Consider the following 20274-nt stretch of genomic DNA (forward strand, 5'->3'; position numbering starts at 1 on the left):
GAAAGCAAGTCTTTGAATCAGAGAGACCATGCGGTCAGTTCCTTATAGAATTAGTGTTTTAAGTGGGGGTTCTGTCCCCTCCCCGACAATGAAATTAAATAAATGAAGGGCTGGAGAGGGAGGGGTGGGGGAGGGAGGCTGTGGATTTGAATGGAGTGTGAGAGAGGCCGCGGCATGTGTGCGGTGAGAACGTACCTGTACTGCGCAGCACCACCATGGGCAAATCCAAAGTAGTTACTGGTAGCCATTTTGGCATCTTCGCCTAGCCGGCCAGGCACTGAGCACCACGCGAAGCGCCCAAGTAAACAAGAGGGAGAAGGGAGAGACCAGTAAAACATCATCAGAGCCCACACATCACATCGCCCAGCTTCAGCAAACAGGAACAAAAAAAAAGCCGCTCTTTATTCAAGTCTTTAGTATTCTCCTCAAGCCGAAACCAGCACCTTTTTTTCTTAAAAGTTTTTTTTAATAAGTTTTTTTTTAACGTTGTCAATTTCACTTACCATACGTAAAAGAAACAACTGGGCATATAGGAATCATGGGGGTTTCTTTCAGCGACCAACAACGACCTTTTACCTTTCAAGTGTGTACCCTGTGGAGAAAGACGTCACTGTCAGGGGAAGGCACAAAGCGCATGCGTTGCCCCGCCGCTGACTTCTGGGAGTTGTAGTCCTCTCTTTCCAGGAACAACAACAACAACCTTTTTTTTCATTTTAACATTACACGAAGGAAAAGCCGATCACACAAGAAAGGGAGGATTTACCACTTTTTTTTAAATCGCCAAACAAGGCGTAAACACCAGAATTAAGAACACAATAACACAACGCACAGTAGAAATCCAAACCTTTTATCCGGTCCACAGAGAACAGGGCTGGTGCAGCAGTCAAGATCACCATTCGATGTCGCAATACATGAGCCCCTTTTTCCACCAGAGCCGAGATTCGAGAAAAGCGACTCACCGAAAATTTATATTAATAAAATAATAAATATCCACTTGTCTCTGTGCGACGGACGATACGAAAAGAAACACGTTGCAGCTGGTCTAGTCATCTCAACTGATTACCAATCAGCTTCACGGTTTTTTTTCCATCGGGTCTGACCTTGGCAAATACGCAGCCTACAATCTTAATCCAGCTCTATCGAGTCCAGGAAATGGAGCTTGCACATGTACAGCTCTTCTTACGCAGTCGTGTTTCAAACACCGGGCAGCACGCTCTGTCCCAGTTTTGCTGGCAGCATTACAGTGCACCAAGATATTACATTGCGGCAATGTGATGGAGATTTTTTTTAAACTTTACTCTGAAGGGCCCACCGCCTATCCCAAGAATTCTGTACCGCACAGTTAAACATTCATTAAAATATGTTCTGCCTTGGAACAGCCGAAAATATCGATTGTAATACGCTTTTGCAATGTCAACATTGAAACATTGGAGGAAAAAGGCAGATGCTGGCAAAGTAAAAACAGAGAATGTTTGAATTAATCCGCATCCGTGGAAGAACATGAAGAAGGGTCTCAGCCGAAACGTCGCCGGTTTGTTCATTTCCATAGATGCTGCCTGTCCCGCTGAGTTCCTCCAGCATTTTGCGTATGCTGCTTTGGGTTTCCAGCATCTGCAGACTTTTTCGTGTTTGTAACTTTTCAGGAGCTAGTTCTGTCAATCAAACTTCGTTTTATACTTTTTTCACAATGATGGTTATGCATGGCCGAAAGAAGTGACATTTTTGATTGTATGTTTTAGTTTAAAGCTTTCTTACCTTGTCTCATCACTTTCAGTATGTATTACCCAGGTCTCCTGATTCTGCACCCCTTTTACAACAGCATCCTTTACTCTGTCTTGGTTCTATTCATTCTTCCTGTCAAAGTGCATAATCTTTTATTTCTCCAAATTTAACTTCGTCTATAAAGCATCTACACACTCTACAAGTGCATATTGTTATTTTATGTATCATCCATAAATTCAGAATTTGTGCCTTGGGTGCCCAAATCTAGGTCATTAATGCAAAAAAAAACAACGAACCTGAAAACTGACCCCTGGGAAAAGCTGCTCTTTTCCTTCTTCGCAATAAATAACCAATCAGTTGTTTGTTCTCTATCAACTCTGTATCCATACTAAGCTTCTATTTCACAGTATGAGCTTTATTTTGTTGATAGGAAGACTAGATGGTTCCATGTTTGAAAACCATAGAGTCACAGAAACAGGCCATTCAGCCCATCTAGTTCATACCAAACTATTATACTACCTAGTCCCAACGGACTTCTGAAACTCCACATACGTTAAACTACTAGCTGCCACTTACTTTTTTGCTTTGCCTGGAATGGTTGGAAATGAAGAGCTGAATGGACAGGTATTGCATCCCCTCCGGTTGCATGAGAAAGTGGAATGGGATGCAGTGGATAGCAGCTAGTGACAAAAGAAAAATTCTCACGTTAGGTGAATATAGCAGATACTAATTCAAGCAAGAGCCAGTCTTAAGTTCTTATTGAAAATTTCAATTAGTAAATTGTAGGTAAAAGCACAGGCCAGCCCACAGACGAAGAGATTGCATATGCATCAGCCAAACGTTAAGACAAATAGGTTTGATCATTTCCCAGCATCAATCCAGGCTGGGTTTAAGTAATTTGCACCATTGTAAACAAATTCAGGGAAGTGTCCCAGCAAAGACATTTGAACATTCAGAGGTGTCTCTCACTGTAGATACGCAATTCAAAGGAAGCATCGTTAACCCAGAGTATTAAAGTTAGCAATGTCATTGTATGTATAGAAACTGTATTGAATCACCTATTGATCTTAATGGTATAAAAGTCTAATGCACTTTTGAGTCTGTGAGATTCTACTGTGAGGATATCCAGAAGAATACATGTTATGATGAGTAAAGATTTCTATATTACCAGCTTAATGTCTTTTTGGTGATTTTGGTCACAGTCACAGCACCAGGGAATCACAAAATGAATGGTCCTTTACAATGAAGAAAGGGGAGGGGAAGAAGTGACTGGTGGTGGTATCATGTCTTATTTTATTTGTTATATTGTGTAGAGATACAGCACAGAATAGGCACTTCCAGCCTGTTGAGCTGCTCCACCAGCAACCCATCAATTCATCCCCAGCCTAATCATGGGACAATTTACAATGACCAATTAACCAACTGATTGTTACGCCTTTGGACTATGGGAGGAAACTGAAGTGCCCAGAGGAAACACACACATTCCATGGGGAGGACATACAAACTCCATGCAGAGGACACCAGGACTGAAATCTGAACTGTGAATACTCCAAATTGTAATAGAGTTATGCTAACCTTTACACAACCATGGTGCCCACAAGTTAAAGTTGGCAAAAATCGTGAAGAAAAACATGTATGGTATTATAGACAATAGACAATAGGTGCAGAAGTAGACCATTCGGCCCTTCGAGCCTGCACTGCCATTCTGAGATCATGGCTGATCATCTACTATCAATACCCAGTTCCTGCCTTGTCCCCATAACCCTTGATTCCCCTATCCATAAGATACCTATCTAGCTCCTTCTTGAAAGCATCCAGAGAATTGGCCTCCACTGCCTTCTGAGGCAGCGCATTCCACACCTCCACAACTCTCTGGGAGAAGAAGTTCCTCCTCAACTCTGTCCTAAATGACCTACCAGTTATTCTTAAACCATGCCCTCTGGTACTGGACTCCCCCAGCATCTGGAACATATTTCCTGCCTCTATCTTGTCCAATCCCTTAATAATCTTATATATCTCAATCAGATCCCCCCTCAATCTCCTTAATTCCAGCGCATACAAGCCCAGTCTCTCTAACCTCTCTACGTAAGACAGTCTGGACATCCCAGGAATTAACCTAGTGAACCTACGCTGCACCTCCTCCACAGCCAGGACGTCCTTCCTTAACCCTGGAGACCAAAACTGCACACAATACTCCAGGTGTGGTCTCACCAGAGCCCTGTACAAATGCAGAAGGATTTCCTTGCTCTTGTACTCAATTCCCTTTGTAATAAAGGCCAACATTCCATTAGCCTTCTTCACTGCCTGCTGCACTTGCTCATTCACCTTCAGAGACTGATGAACAAGTACTCCTAGATCTCTTTGTATTTCTCCCTTACCTAACTCCACATCGTTCAGATAATAATCTGCCTTCCTGTTCTTGCTCCCAAAGTGAATAACCTCACACTTATTCACATTAAACACCATCTGCCAAGTTTCTGCCCACTCACCCAGCCTATCCAAGTCACCTTGAATTCTCCGAACATCCTCATCACATGTCACACTGCCACCCAGCTTAGTATCATCAGCAAACTTGCTGGTGTTATTCACAATGCCTTCCTCTAAATCATTGACGTAAATCGTAAACAGCTGTGGTCCCAATACGGAGCCCTGTGGCACCCCACTAGTCACCACCTGCCATTCTGAGAAACACCCATTCACTGCTACCCTTTGCTTTCTATCTGCCAACCAGTTTTCCATCCATGTCAATATCGTCCCCCCAATGCCATGAGCTCTGATCTTACCCACCAATCTCCTATGTTGTACCTTATCAAATGCCTTCTGAAAGTCAAGGTACACCACATCCACTGGATCTCCCACGTCTATCTTCCTGGTTACATCCTCAAAAAACTCCAACAGATTAGTCAAGCATGATTTGCCCTTGGTAAATCCATGCTGGCTCGGCCCAATCTTATCACTGCTATCAAGATATGCCACTATTTCATCTTTAATAATGGACTCTAGCATCTTCCCCACTACTGATGTTAGGCTAACAGGGCGATAGTTCTCTGTTTTCTCCCTCCCTCCTTTCTTAAAAAGTGGGATAACATTAGCCATTCCCCAACCCTCAGGAACTGATCCTGAATCTAAGGAACATTGGAAAATGATCACCAATGCATCCGCAATTTCCAGAGCCACCTCCCTTAGTACCCTAGGATGCAGACCATCTGGACCTGGGGATTTGTTAGCCTTCAGTCCCATCAGTCTACTCATCACCATTTCCTTCCTAATGTCAATCTGTTTCAGTTCCTCTGTTACCCTATGTCCTTGGCCCATCCATACATCTGGGAGATTGCTTGTGTCTTCCCTAGTGAAGACAGATCCAAAGTACTTATAAAATTCGTCTGCCATTTCTCTGTTTCCCATAACAATTTCTCCCAATTCATTCTTCAAGGGCCCAACATTGTTCTTAACTATCTTCTTTCTCTTCACATACCTAAAAAAACTTTTGCTATCCTCCTTTATATTCCTAGCTAGCTTGCATTCATACCTCATTTTTTCTCCCCGTATTGCCTTTTTAGTTAAGTTCTGTTGCTCCTTAAAAATTTCCCAATCATCTGTCTTCCGACTCACCTTAGCTCTGTTATACTTCTTTTTTAATGCTATGCTATCTCTGACTTCCTTTGTCAACCACTGTGGCCACCTTCCCCCCTTTGAATCCTTCCTTCTCCGGGGGATGAACTGATTTTGCACCTTGTGCATTATTCCCAAGAATACCCACCATTGCTGTTCCACTGTCTTTTCTGCTAGGATATCCAACCAGTCAACTTTGGCCAGCTCCTCCCTCATGGCTCCATAGTCTCCTTTGTTCAACTGCAATACTGACACTTCTGATCTGCCCTTATCCCTCTCAACTTGCAGATAAAAACTTATCATATTATGGTCACTACCTCCTAGTGGCTCACTTATCAAATCCTGTTCATTGCACAACACTAAATCCAGAATAGCCTTATCCCTGGTCGGCTCTCGTACAAGCTGCTCCAAAAATGCATCCCGTAGGCACTCTACAAACTCCCTATCCTGGGGTCCAGTACCAACCTGATTTTCCCAGTTCACCAGCATGTTGAAATCCCCCATAACTACTACGACATTTCCTTTGCCACATGCCATTGTTAACTCCCTATTCAACTTGCACCCAATATCCATGCTACTGTTTAGGGGCCTGTAGATAACACCTATTAGGGTCTTTTTGCCCTTACTGTTCCTCAGTTCTATCCACACTGACTCTATTTCTCCTGATTCTATGTCCCCCCTTGCAAGGGACTGAATCTCATTCCTCACCAACAAGGCCGCCCCACCTTTCTGTCCCTTCAATAGCACATATACCCTTGTACATTCAATTCCCAGGTCTGATCCCCTTGCGGCCATGTCTCCGTTATCCCAACAACATCATAGTTACCCATTCGCACCTGAGCTTCAAGCTCCTCTGCCTTTTTTCTGACACTTCGTGCATTCAGATATAGAATTTTTAACCCATTTCTCCTCTCTCTGTTTAAATCGCTGCCTATTGTGCATAACCCAGCTCCCCGAACCCTCACCGGGCTCTACGCCCCTTGAATTTTGTTGTCCTTAAATTTACTTACTCTTTCTGCACATTTAACTCCATGCTCCGTCAGACCATCCCTCTGCACATGTATCCTCCTTATCACTCGTTCCACCTCACCTTTCTCTACTTCACACTTAATATTCCAGAACCGTGTAATCCCCACCTGTCCTTTATACTTCATCTCGCTATCCTCTCTCACATTCTGGATCCCTGCCCCCTGCAAATTTAGTTTAAACCCCGCCAAGCAGCACTAGCAAACTTTCGTGCAAGAATATTAGTACCCCTCCAGTTCAGGTGTAAACTGTCCCGTCGGAACAGATCCCACCTTCTCTGGAACAAAGCCCAATTATCTAAAAACCTGAAGCCCTCCCTCCAGCACCATCCTCTCAGCCACGTATTGATCTGTATAATCCTTCTGTTCCTCACCTCACTCGCACATAGCACAGGTAGCAATCCTGAGACTGTTACCCTGGAGGTCCTGCCCTTCAGCTTCGCACCTAACTCCCTGAACTCACTACGCAGGACCCCCTCACTCTTCCCACCCACGTCATTGGTCCCTACATGGACCACAACATCTGGATTCTTGCCCTCCCTCTCGAGAATAACCTGCACCCGATCTGAGACTCCCGATCTCCCCCACAAAATCTCCTATCTGCCCCCCTGACTATAGAATCCCCTATCACTAACACTGTCCTCTCTTGCCTCCTCCCCTTCTGTGTCAAGGGTCCAACCTCAGTGCCAGAGACAGGACCCACTGCAACTTGTTCCTGGTAGGTCATCCCCACCAACAGTATCCAAAACGGTATACTTATTGTTGATGGGAATGGCCACAAGGGTGCTCTGCTCTCTCTGCCTGCTCCCCCTCCATCTCCTGACAGTCACCCAGTTGCCTACCTCCCGTATTTTCGGTGTGACTACCTCCTGATAACTCTTATCTATCTCTGTCTCTGCCTCCCGAATGATCCGTAGTTCATCCAGCTCCAGCTCCAATTCCCTAACTCGCTCTGATAGGAGCTGCAGCTGGATGCACCTTCTGCAGGTGTGGTCATCAGGGACAACTGCGTTGACCCCGACCTCCCACATACTGCATACGGAGCACACCACTGCTCTAACTATCTCCCCCATTACCTGATCCCAGGTTAATCAGAATAAATGAAAAAGTACCTACAGACCTTACCTTTTTTCCTCAGCAAGCACATACTCAGGCTCACTGATTACCTCTCACCGAAGACCCCCTTACGCCAAAGCCCACTGAGCCAAAGCCCAGCACTCTGCTCCCGCGCACTCCCCTGCCCGCACCTGAAAGTGGGCCTCTTTTTAAACTCCGCACTCACCACTGACGTCACCCGCGCCTGCGCAGTTTTACTTCCCTCCTCAGGTAATGCCTAGGTAGTCCTGATCTTCCTCGGCCTACCTGTATGGTATTATGATATGGCGGGTCCCACACACTAGGTTCAAGAACAATTAATAGCCTTCAACCATCAGGTTCTTGAACCAAAGGGGATAACTTCTCTCACTTCAACACTGAACTGACTTCACAACCTATGGGCTCACTTTTAAGGACTCTGCAGCTCATGTTGTTGATAATTATTGCTTTTTGTTTGGTATCTGAGCGGTCTTTTGCACATTGGCTGTTTGTCTGTCTCTATCACTTGCAGCTTTTTATGGGTAGTCTGGTGCTTCTTTGTACCTACTGTGAATGCCCACAAGAAAATAAATCTCATGGTGATATATATGTACTACAGTAACAAACTGACTTTGAACTTTGAACTTTGAAGTTGAATGTGAAGGCTTAGGGTTGAAAGTGACTACCAGGGGAACTCTACCTTTCTTCAGTGGGGGAGGGGGGAGGGCGGGGGAGAGCCAGTGAAGCAATTGTGTGCAAAATAGAGGAAATGTAGTTCAGAACTCTACTCCTCTATGGTAGAGGGGAAGTCATATTTCAGGAAGGAAGAAGACATTTCAAAGACACAAGAGCAGAAAACCTCTTCACTGGAACTTTTTAGGAAGTGGGGAGGGTCCAGGTGAACCAGGAATACTGGAGATGGGATAAAGAGCCTTTAGTCTGGGGTAAGGATTCCTGGCCAAAGAAATGGGCAGTTTTGTTCTTGGCACTCTATACTTGCACAAGAAATTCTGTAGACGCTGGAAAACCAAAGCAACATACACAGAATGCTGGAGGAACTCAGCAGGTAAGACAACATCCATGGGAACGAACAAGTAGTCAACTCTTTGGGCCGAGACTTTTCATCAGGACTGGAAAGGAAGATGCCAGGTGCAGGGAGGGGAAGGAGGACAGTTAGAAGGTGATAGGTGAAGCCAACTGGTGGGAAACATAAAAGGCAGGAGAAAAGAAATTTGGTAGGAAAGGAGAGTGGACCTAGGAGTAAGGGGGGCACCAGGGGGCAGTGAGAAGAGGTAAAAGGCCAGAGTGTGGAATAGAAAAGGGCAGGGAAACATTTTACTGGAAGGAGAAATCAATATTCATGCCATCGGGTTGGAGACTACACAGACGGAATATAGGTGTTGCTCCTCCACTCTGAGGGTGGCTTCATTGTGGCACAGGAGGAAGTCGTGGACTGATATGTCAGAATAGAATGGGAATTGAAATTTAAATGTTTGGCCACTGGGAACTTCCGCTTTTAGCGGATGGAGCAGACGTGCTCAACAAAGCATCTCTATTCTTGCCCTTCCAAAAGGAAAGAGGGTGAAAACACAGGAATGGCAAACAAAGAGATGCTGTCAAGGGTTCTCTCTTCTATGCTAGTTCTCAAGTTCAAGTTTTATTGTCATTCAACCATGCATAAATACCCATGAATACAGCCAAACAAAGCAGCATTTCTCCGGGGCCAAGGAGCAAAACACAGTGCCCACACTCACACACAGTACAAGGCACATGTGGCACATATAAGATAGCTAACATATATAAGATATCAGCAAAGTACAGTCGCTTAAAAAAAATAGTCCAACACACAGAGTTCATGAATGTTGCAGCAGTAGGCAGTGGAACACAATACAGCTTGTCTTCAGCCGAGCGAACACTGGATGCCATGCCTCACCATCCCTGGCACTCCAATGCCTCTCTCCTGGGCAGCTGGAAACAGGCAACACCCCGGCTTGAGGCCTAGTCCTTGCAATGACCGAAGCCACACAGCTCCCTCAGTGGCCGCCGATAAATGAGTGAATCACACTTGCAGTATTCCACATTAACAACATCCAACAGGATCGTGCGATCACAAGAATAGCAACTAAGATGATCACTTGTCGCTAGACTGCACACCACCTTCATGCACGGACTCCTCTGACGTAAGCAGTAGCATGATTTGCACCAAGTCCAGCTCCTTCAGTTTCTCCAACAGTGAGCAACTAACTAATGAAGTAGACCTGCACTACTACCTTACACACTTAATGTCCAGGTGGGACTTACACAGGCTGCCAGGATCGTACTCAGAAATCCGATGCCCCGGTCTGTAACAGTGTAGGTTTTTGTAAATAAAACGGCAGAGGCATTTTAAGTTTAAGGCAAGTCATAACAACTCACTTATTGTCAACCAATTTAGACGGGGCAGAGTTTGTTAAGTGTCCAGGACAGATTCCTGTCACGGTATGTTGACAGGCCGACTGGGAGAATGCCATACTAGATCTAGTACTAGATAATGAACCGGATCAGGTCACAGATCTCTCAGTGGATGAGCATCTGGGGGACAGTGACCACCACTCCCTGACCTTTAACATTACCATGGAAAAGGATAGAATCAGAGAGGACAGGAAAATTTTTAATTGGGGAAGGGCAAATTATGAGGCTATAAGGCTAGAACTTGTGGGTGTGAATTGGGATGATGTTTTTGCAGGGAAATGTACTATGGACATGTGGTCGATGTTTAGAGATCTCTTGCAGGATGTTAGGGATAAATTTGTCCCGGTGAGGAAGATGAAGAACGGTAAGGTGAAGGAACCATGGGTGACAAGTGAGGTGGAAAATCTAGTCAGGAGGAAGAAGGCAGCATACATGAGGTTTAGGAAGCAAGGATCAGATGGGTCTATTGAGGAATATAGGGTAACAAGAAAGGAGCTTAAGAAGGGGCTGAGGAGAGCGAGAAGGGGGCATGAAAAGGGCTTGGCGAGTAGGGTAAAGGAAAACCCCAAGGCATTCTTCAATTATGTGAAGGAAAAAAGGATGACAGGAGTGAAGGTAGGACCGATTAGAGATAAAGGTGGGAAGATGTGCCTGGAGGCTGTGGAAGTGATCGAGGTCCTCAATGAATACTTCTCTTCGGTATTCACCAATGAGAGGGAACTTGATGATGGTGAGGACAAGATGAGTGAGGTTGACGTTCTGGAGCATGCTGATATTAAGGGAGAGGACGTGTTGGAGTTGTTAAAATACATTAGGACAGATAAGTCCCCGGGGCCTGACGGAATATTCCCCAGGCTGCTCCACGAGGCGAGAGAAGAGATTGCTGAGCCTCTGGCTAGGATCTTTATGTCCTCGTTGTCCACGGGAATGATACCGAAGGATTGGAGGAGGTGAATGTTGTCCCCTTGTTCAAAAAAGGTAGTAGGGATAGTCCGGGTAATTATAGACCAGTGAGCCTTACGTCTGTGGTGGGAAAGCTGTTGGAAAAGATTCTTAGAGATAGGATCTATGGGCATTTAGAGAATCAGGGACAGTCAGTATGGCTTTGTGAAGGGCAGATTGTGTCTAACAAGCCTGATAGAGTTCGTTGAGGTGGTGACCAGGCATATAGATGAGGGTAGTGCAGTGGATATGATCTACATGGATTTTAGTAAGGCATTTGACAAGGTTCCACACGGTAAGCTTGTTCAGAAAGTCAGAAGGCATGGGATCCACGGAAGTTTGGCCAGGTGGATTCAGAATTGGCTTGCCTGCAGAAAGCAGAGGGTCGTGGTGGAGGGAGTACATTCCGATTGGAGGGTTGTGACTAGTGGTGTCCCATAAGGATCGGTTCTGGGACCTCTACTTTTCATGATTTTTATTGAAGACCTGGATGTAGGGGTAGAAGGGTGGGTTGGAAGTTTGCTGATGACACAAAGGTTGGTGGTGTTGTGGATAGTGTAGAGGATTGTTGAAGATTGCAGAGAGACAATGATAGGATGCAGAAGTGGGCTGAGAAGTGGTAGATGGAGTTCAACCCAGAGAAGTGTGAGGTGGTACACTTTGGAAGGACAAACTCCAAGGCAGAGTACAAAGTAAATGGCAGGATACTTGGTAGTGTGGAGGAGCAGAGGGATCTGGGGGTATATGTCCACAGATCCCTGAAAGTTGCCTCACAGGTAGATAGGGTAGTTAAAAAAGCTTATGGGGTGTTAGCTTTCATAAGTCGAGGGATAGAGTTTAAGAGTTGCGAGGTAATGATGCAGCTCTATAAAACTCTGGTTAGGCCGCACTTGGAGTACTGTGTCCAGTTCTGGTCGCCTCACTATAAGAAGGATGTGGAAGCATTGGAAAGGGTACAGAGGAGATTTACCAGGATGCTGCCTGGTTTAGAGAATATGCATTATGGTTAGAGATTAAGGGAGCTAGGGCTTTACTCTTTGGAGAGAAGGAGGATAAGAGGAGACATGATAGAGGTATACAAGATATTAAGAAGAATAGATAGAGAGGACAGCCAGCACCCGTTCCCCAGGGCACCACTGCTCAATACAAGAGGCATGGCTTTAAGGTAAGGGGTGGGAAGTTCAAGGGGGATATTAGAGGAAAGTATTTTACTCAGAAAGTGGTTGGTGCATGGAATGCACTGCCCGAGTCAGTGGTGGAGGCAGATACACTAGTGAAATTTAAGAGACTACTAGGCTGGAGGAATTTAAGGTGGGGGGTTATATGGGAGGCAGGGTTTAAGGGTCGGCACAACACTGTGGGCCGAAGGGCCTGTACTGTGCTGTACTATTCTATGTTCTATGTTCAAGCACAGAACATAAAGCATGGTAAAAAGCTTCACGTCATTACTTCATCACATCAGACCAGCCTCTTAAAATGAACCCCAACTCAATGTCAGCATTTGTGAACTATGCACATGGTTCCACCCATTACATTACCCTACAATAGCGTCGCACTAACCGCTATGCTACCACGGTGCTCCAAATTTCCCCTTTGATGATTGACTCCAGCATCTTGGCAAGAATAGGTAATTGAACTAACTTGCCTGTAGTTCCCCCAACTTCTGTCTTCCTTCCGTTCTGAACAAGTGAGTCACATTGGCAGTTTGCCATACTTCTGGTGTCCTTCTGGAAGTTAAAGAGATTTGAAAACTTTCAAACAATGCGTCCACTGTCTCTGCCAACACTTCCATTAAAATCTTCAAGTACAGGCTGTGAGGTCCTGGTGATTTGTTTGCCTCAAGCCCTACAAGTTTCTCTAACAATTCAGATTTTTATAATTCCCTTTCTGTCATTTGAAATTAGCCAATCTGTTACCTAAGGGGCACCTGCAGTGTCCTTCACAATGGGGCTGCAGCATTCTTTTTAACAAAGCTAAAATTATTTTCTGTTTTTAATGCACCAGTCGCATTCTCTAGAGGTCCCACACTCACTTTAGCTAACTTCAATCCTGAAGGAGGGTTTCAGTCCAAAACATTGACGGTTTACTCAATTCCATAGATGCTACCTGACCTGCTGTGTTCCTCCAGCATTTTGTGTGTGTTGCTTTAGATTTCCAGCATCTGCAGAATTTCTTGTGTTTATGATCTATCTACCTTCTTCCTATTTGATTGAGCAATTTGGCACTTTTGCTGTCTCTGAGGGTGTTCCAAGAGGCTTGCACCCTCAAGGCCAAGAAGGCTGGAGACCATGATTGACTCAGTTTCTCACCAATCTTGTGGATTAACCTACAAGAGGACCACAACCTTGTCATAGTTTGGAGACCCACGTGTCTCAATGACCCAGAGAGCTACATTGGCTGGAGTCAGATCCTTGTGCTTTGACTCTCGGTAGGGTTGCCCATGCCAAACAGGTCAAAGGGTAGAGGCCAGACTAATAGGTGTGGTTCACAGGTTCTCCAGGAATGGGGGTTCAGCTCACAGCTAACAACCTTAACTGGCCAAACAAAAATTGTTTTGGAAACAACAATGAAGAATCCTATATCTGAGTGCAAAGGTATTTCTGAGTCTCCACCCGGGATTTGCCTAACTGACAGTGGTGAAAACCAAGGGGAAGCAACTGGCACAATGAAGGAAGCCTGAACACTGCCAAGATCAAGACCAAAACTGGCTTTTTGAATGTACAAGCCATGTACAACAATGGCAAGCTAGCACAAATGACAGCAGAAACAGAGGAAATGCATCGTTACAACCTACATATACCGGGGTCTGGCAGACTAAAGGCAGCAACTGTTTATACTCAGGAAGGCGAGTGTCCACACCAAGGTGAAGCTGTACCAGAGCTCGGTTCTGTCCATACTCTTTTACGGGTCAGAATGCTGGCGCATGACAAAGAATGACCTGTCATCATTCCACACCATGAGCCTATGGAAGATCCTCTGTATTCTCTGGCCAAGAAAAATCTCCAACCACACCCACTACTCCTTCAGTATCTCCAAGAGGACAAGGCCACAACCATCATGAGGAAATGAAGGAGGTAGATTGGGCATGTGATGAGAAGAGAGGCCAACTCCGTCAACGAGACCGCACTTCATTGTACTCTTGAAGGGCGGAGGAAACATAGGAGGACCAAAGGCAACTTGGTAAAAATGAGGATCCTGAACCACACCTGAAGCACAATGAAAAAGGTGGCCAAGGACAGCGAGAGATGGAGGGCCTTCATTGCTCCCCTTAACGCCACCGGCATAGCAGGCAGTAACTTGCGATTAAAGCACCGAAGAAGATTGAAATCATTAAGGCAAGTTCGGAAGATGAAAGTACGCTCAGCGCTGTCTACCAGCCTCTCACGCACTGCTGCCAGAGGAAGGCCCCTGCATTCGGATGCTCTCTCTCTCTCCCATGATGCTTTTGGAGGATTGGGTCTTGGGCAAGGTGTAATCGATGTGGTTTGTGGTTTGTGCTCTGTAGCTCACATTATGGTGTGTTTCTGGTTTCTGGTCGCTCTGTTTTTTTGTTGCTATTTTGGGCGATTTTGAATCAGGGCCGCCTGTAGGTAATGAACACTGAGCTCAACAATATGCGTGGACTCTTTTGATTTTGTGTTTTATATTCTGTGTTTTTCGCTCTTTTGTTACCGTTTGCAGGATTTGTTTTTTTTATTGTGTGTGGGGGAGGGTTGGGGGGTTGTGTACTGTTTTACTTTGGACAGGTTCCATGATTTTCTTTCTTTGAACAGTACCTGTCTGGTGCTGTTCTTTTTCACACCTTGTGGCGTATCGAGTACATTTTTGACATTTCTGTAGCATTTGGCTGTTTCTTACAAGGCCGAGTTACACAGATGGAAAGTGTGCAAGGAGCCGGCCGGATTTGAACCTGAGACCATTTACCTCAGAGTCCAGTGCTGATGTCACTACAGTACCAGCCGGCTAATGTCCGTCTGTGGGGAAGACAAATCTCAGGGTTGTATACTGTACTTTGAATCTTTAAATTTAAACATCAGTAGAAATTCTTTCCATTTGTTTCGATATTACATGCAAGTACTTTCTGAAATTTAATTTTCTCATTTTTTGAGGTTTTTTTTAAGTCTTTCATTATTGGAGCCTAAAACTTCACAGCCCTTGCCACTTTGTATGACCTACTTTTCAATTTAACCTTTATCCTTGACCTTCTTTACTGCTGACAGATTACACCTCTTTTTCATAGATTTCCTCTATCTAAGTGGAATAATTTCCTCCTGAATAAGATGAACTCTGAGCATTTAGAATATCTGCCACTGTTCACTAACTGAATGGTTTCTGAACTTATCTCCCCAGTCCACCTTAGACAACTTCACCTTAATACGATCATAATTATTATAATTAAGTTGACAGGTAGGACCAGAAGACACAGCCTCAGAATAGAGGCGCATCCTTTTAGAATGGAGAAGAGAAGGGATTTCTTTAGCCCGGGAGTGGTGAACCTGTGGAATTTATTGCCACATGCGGCTATGAAGGCAAGTCATTGGGTATATTTAAGGCAGAGGTTGATAGATTCTTGATTAGTCAGGGCATGAAGGGATTTGCGGAGAAAGCAGAGGATTGGGGCAAAGGAGGAAAATTAATCAGCCAATGATGAAATGGCGGAACATACTCGATGGGTGAAATGGCCTAATTTTGCTCCTATATTTTATGATCTTATGGGCTTAAATTGTGGTCACGGCCTCCAAGGGAATCTTTAACTATAAAATCTCTTTGTAATCCATTCTCATTACTCATGACCAAATCTAAAATAGCCCGTACCTGGATAGGTTCCATAACATACTATTCTATGAAGCAATCCCTGATGCACTCCACAGATTCGTCCTTAAAGATACACTTGTCAATTTTTTTCATCCATTCAATATGAAGATTAAAATCTTCCATGATAATTGCAGTTCCCATCAGACATGTCAAAGACAGTTCCAACTTTTTGTTCCACTCCATCGAGAGGTCACACTTTGGGGCTTATTGACTATGGAGTAGTCAAAAGTCCAATGTAATGAGTTGAAGGCCATGTCATTTGGTATATTTAAGGCACTGTAACAGCAGAACAGTGACCTGCTGGCCTCCCATCTCGTTGTTGCAGGAGCAGTATCTCTCTCTCTCCCTCATTAGTGAGAGAGGGGACCTGTGGGATGTCAAGGTGTTGGGATGAGCAGTAGTTTTTGATGGACTATAAATCATGGTCTCTGGAGGCTTGCCATTGCTTGCATGGTGGGTGGGGTGAGGGGTTGATGCTTTCTGCTGGAATAAGTAGGGGAGGGGAAGGGGAAGAGTTGATGCTTTGCTGCTGTTTGTGCGTGGGAGAGGGGAGGGTAGCCTTTAGGGTTCTAATTTTTTTGTAATTCATTCTTTGGGTTTTTTCTCTGTATTTCATGGATGTCTGTGAAGAATTAGGATTTAGACCATAAGACCATAAGATATAGGAGCAGAAGTAGGCCATTTGGCCTATCGAGTCTGCTCTGACATACAATCATGGGCTGGTCCAATTCTTCCAGTCATCCCCATACCCTTTGATGCCCCAGCTAATCAAGAACCTATCCATCTCTGCCTCAAATACACCCAATGACTTGGCCCCCACAGCCACTCATGGCAACAAATTCCACAAATTCATCACCCTTTGACTAAAGTAATTTCTCCTCATCTCTGTTCTAAATGGATGTCCTTCAATCCTGAAGTCGTGCCCTCTTGTCCTAGATTCCCCTGACATGGGAAATAACTTTGCCATATCTAATATGTTCAGGCATTTTAACATTCAGAATGTTTCTATGAGATTCCCCCCTCATTCTCCTGAACTCCAGGGAATACAGCCCAATAGCTGCCAGACGTTCCTCATACGGTAACCCTTTCATTCCTGGAATCATTCTTGTGAATCTTCTCTGAACCCTCTCCAATGTCAGTATATCCCTTCTAAAATAAGGAGCCCAAAACGGCACACAATACTCCAAGTGTGATCTCACGAGTGCCTTATAGAGCCTCAATATCACATCCCTGGTCTTATATTCTATACCTCTAGAAATGAATGCCAACATTGCATTCGCCTTCTTCAGCACTGACTCAACCTGAAGATTAACCTCTGGGGTATCCTGCACAAGGGTTCCCAAGTCCCTTCGCATCTCTGCATTTTGAATTCTCTCCCCATCTACATAATAGTCTGCCCGTTTATTTCTTCCACCAAAGTGTATGACCATACACTTTCCAACATTGTATTTCATTTGCTACTTCTTTGCCCATTCCCCTAAACTAACTAAGTCTCTCTGCAGGCTCTCTGTTTCCTTAATTTCAGTTTGTATATTGAACAATTGAACCATTAATAGAATCTTGATTATTCTGGGCATGAAGGGATGTGGGAGAAGGCAGGAAAGTGCAGTTGAGAGGGAAAATGGATCAGCCACAATGAAATGGCAGAGCAGACTCAATGGACAAACTAGCTCAATTCTGCTCCTATATCTTATGGTCTTATGTCTTCTTTCTGCTGCTATAAGTGATTTCAATCCAGTGCTTCTATTTTACAACTCAACACTGCTTTGATACCTTCCCTTAATAACAATGCCAGTTCATCTCCTTTCCCCATTGGCTGTTGTTTTGGAACACAAGATAACCTGGAATATTGAGCGCCCAGTCCTGGCCACCTTGTAACTCTTAGACACCGCACAATATAAGAGGAGTAACTATATTCATCTCAATACTTTATTTGAACCTGCATTAAAACTTCTCCTGCCTTAAGCTTTTCTTACTTTCCCCACAATCACTCTGAAGTCACATGAATCAGTTGGCATGATTAGCACAATATAAATGGTGTGTTTAGAACTGATCTTTTAGATGATGTAGATGGTTAGTTTCATTAAATAAGATAAGGAAGTTATCTATGACAGCACACATAGTGTGACTCATGATAAATTGTATTAGAAGTTGGGTGGTTAGTCGAAGAGGATTGTGAACTAAACAGCTACTGCCCAGTGGCACGGGTACCAATCATCAAATGGCGCACATCATAAATCCATTCCTGCCACACTGGACCCTCAACAATATGCTTACCAACAGAACCGCTCAACAACAGATGCCAAAGCACACCTGACACACCTAGAAAACAAGGACGTTTATGTCAGAATATAGTTTCTGGATTTCAGTTCATCATTCAACACTGCTGTCCCACAGTCCTTGGTGAACAAACCCCTAGGCCTTGGTCTAAGTGTACAACTGCGCAACTGGGTGTTGGACTTCCTAACTAGAGGACCTCAGATAGTCAGGATGCACGCCTGCTCCTCCCTCCCCATCATCCTCAACAAGGTGCCCCCCCCGCCCCCCGGGACTGTGTGCTGAGCCCATTGCTGTACACTCTGCTCACACATAACTGCATGGCCAAACACATTGTCAAGTTTACTGATGACACGACAGTGGTGAGGCTCATAACCAACAACAATGAGACAGCCTACAGAGAGGAGGTGGAACAGCTTCGGGCCTGGTGCCAGGCAAATAACCTCTACCTTAATGTCAACAAGACAAAGGAAATGGTTATCGATTTTGGAAGAACTCATACTACTCAAACCCATCTTTCCATCGGGGGCACAGCAGTGGAAACTGCAAGCAGTTTCAAACTAATAGGAGTGCACATCTTACACAACCCCTCATGGTCCCAGAACACATTTTACATGATCAGGAAAGCTCATCAACGCCTCTACTTTCTGAAGAGAGCTGGACTATGCACATCTGTACTAGCGACCTTCTACAGATGCACATCCAAACATGCTGCATTACTGCACTGTGGTGGACAGGATGACTCTACAACGGGTCATCAGAACTGTCCAACAGATCACCAGCACCAGCCTACCCACCGTCAAAGGCATTTATACAGAAAGGTGCCAGGAAAGGGCCAGTAACATCATGAAGGTTCCCATACACCCTGCTCGTGGACTGTTTGTCCCACTCCCATTAGGGAGGAGACTATGTAGCATCCACACCAGGACCACTGGACTCAAAAACGGATACTTTCACCAAGCAGTGAAGATAATCAACACCACAACCCGGACCACCTCTACTTTATCATTTCCTGGCAGAGTCATCTTATGAACCTCACAACACTTTCTGGACATACAATCAATCTACAATACTGGGCAAAAGTCTAAGTCACATATTAAAAAATGCTGTAAAGTGAAGATGCTTTCAAAAATAATGAAATGAAAAGTCTCTAAATATCAAAAAATTATATAAAGAGCAGTAAACAGTAAAAAACTAAATCGAATCATTATTTGGTGTGGTTACTCTTTGCCTTTAAAACTTCTTCATTTCTCTTAGTTACACTGCCGTGCAGTTTTATGAGAAAGTCAGCTGTTAGGTTGTTCCAAGCATCTTGGAGAACTTCCACAGTTCTGCTGCAGACTTTGGTTGTCTCGATTGCTTCTGTCTCTCCAGACAGTTTCAATTACGTTGAGGTCAGGTTCAATGGAGGCCATACCATCTGAAACCATATCAAAAATCTAGAGCGCATAAGACTTTTTGCACAGTACTGTATGTATTTAGCATTCTTATAGGCATCCGTTAGTCTCGTGAGACCATGGATTTGCACCTTGGAAAGTTTCCAGGGCAAGGTTGTATGGAAGGCAGTCAGTTCCCCATGCTGCAAATCTCCCCTTTCCACGCCACTGATGTTGTCCAAGAGAAGGGCACTAGGGCCGATACAGCTTGGCACCGATGTCGTCGTAGAGCAATGTGTGGTTAAGTGCCTTGCTCAAGGACACAACACACTGCCTCAGCTGAGGCTCGAACTAACGACCTTCAGATCACTAGACCAACGCCTTAACCACTTGGCCAACGCATTCTTATATATTTCTATTTATATTAATTGTGTTTTTATTATTGTGTTCTTTATCTTATTGTGTTATTTTGTGCTGCTTCAGATCCAGAGTAACAATTATTTCATTCTCCTTTGCACTTATGTACTGGAAATGAAATTAAACAATCTTGAATCTTGAACCTTGCACCTTGTAAAAATATGCCCTAATGCCGACTGTGATGCCTTTCTATGCTATTCCATTTGTCCTCATTATGCCCATATCCCTCTACGCCTTTATTTTCCAGGCATCTGTCTAAATTCTTTTTAAATGTTGCAGTTGTGCCTCCATTGCAATGGAGCTGTTTCTTCCAAATATTCACCACTCTGCGTGAAAATCTGCCCTTCAGTTGTCCTTTAAATTTATCCTATTTCACCCTGAAACTATTCTCTTTAGTTCTACACTCTATGTCCTGGGAAAAATAGATTATATAGTTTTAACATAACTTTACAAACCACATAATTTTGGTTATCTTTATAAGGTTATCTATCAACCTCCTACATTCAAGTTAATATAAAACCAATCTGTGCAATTTCTCCATACATGCATTCCATCCCAGTGAA

The 20274-nt window shown here is 44.3% G+C and overlaps 1 protein-coding gene across 4 annotated transcripts in view; it reads right to left on the minus strand.

The window, feature by feature from the left end:
• Positions 1-1156, minus strand: part of zfr (zinc finger RNA binding protein) — a 69205-nt gene extending 68049 nt beyond the window's left edge. For 2 of the 4 annotated variants that reach the window (XM_072252305.1, XM_072252304.1), the window contains exons 1-3: positions 845-1156; positions 504-592; positions 196-277 (exon numbers count right to left, since the gene is read on the minus strand). In XM_072252305.1, the coding sequence (XP_072108406.1) occupies positions 196-277; positions 504-540 (119 nt within the window). In that variant the 5' untranslated portion in view covers positions 541-592; positions 845-1156. The remainder of the gene's footprint in view (positions 1-195; positions 278-503; positions 593-844) is intronic. The other 2 variants (XM_072252303.1, XM_072252302.1) reach the window with 2 other exon arrangements.
• Between the last annotated feature and the right edge of the window lie 19118 nt (positions 1157-20274).

Source organism: Mobula birostris, chromosome 3, assembly GCF_030028105.1.
Source record: "Mobula birostris isolate sMobBir1 chromosome 3, sMobBir1.hap1, whole genome shotgun sequence".
Classification (NCBI taxonomy): domain Eukaryota; kingdom Metazoa; phylum Chordata; class Chondrichthyes; order Myliobatiformes; family Myliobatidae; genus Mobula; species Mobula birostris.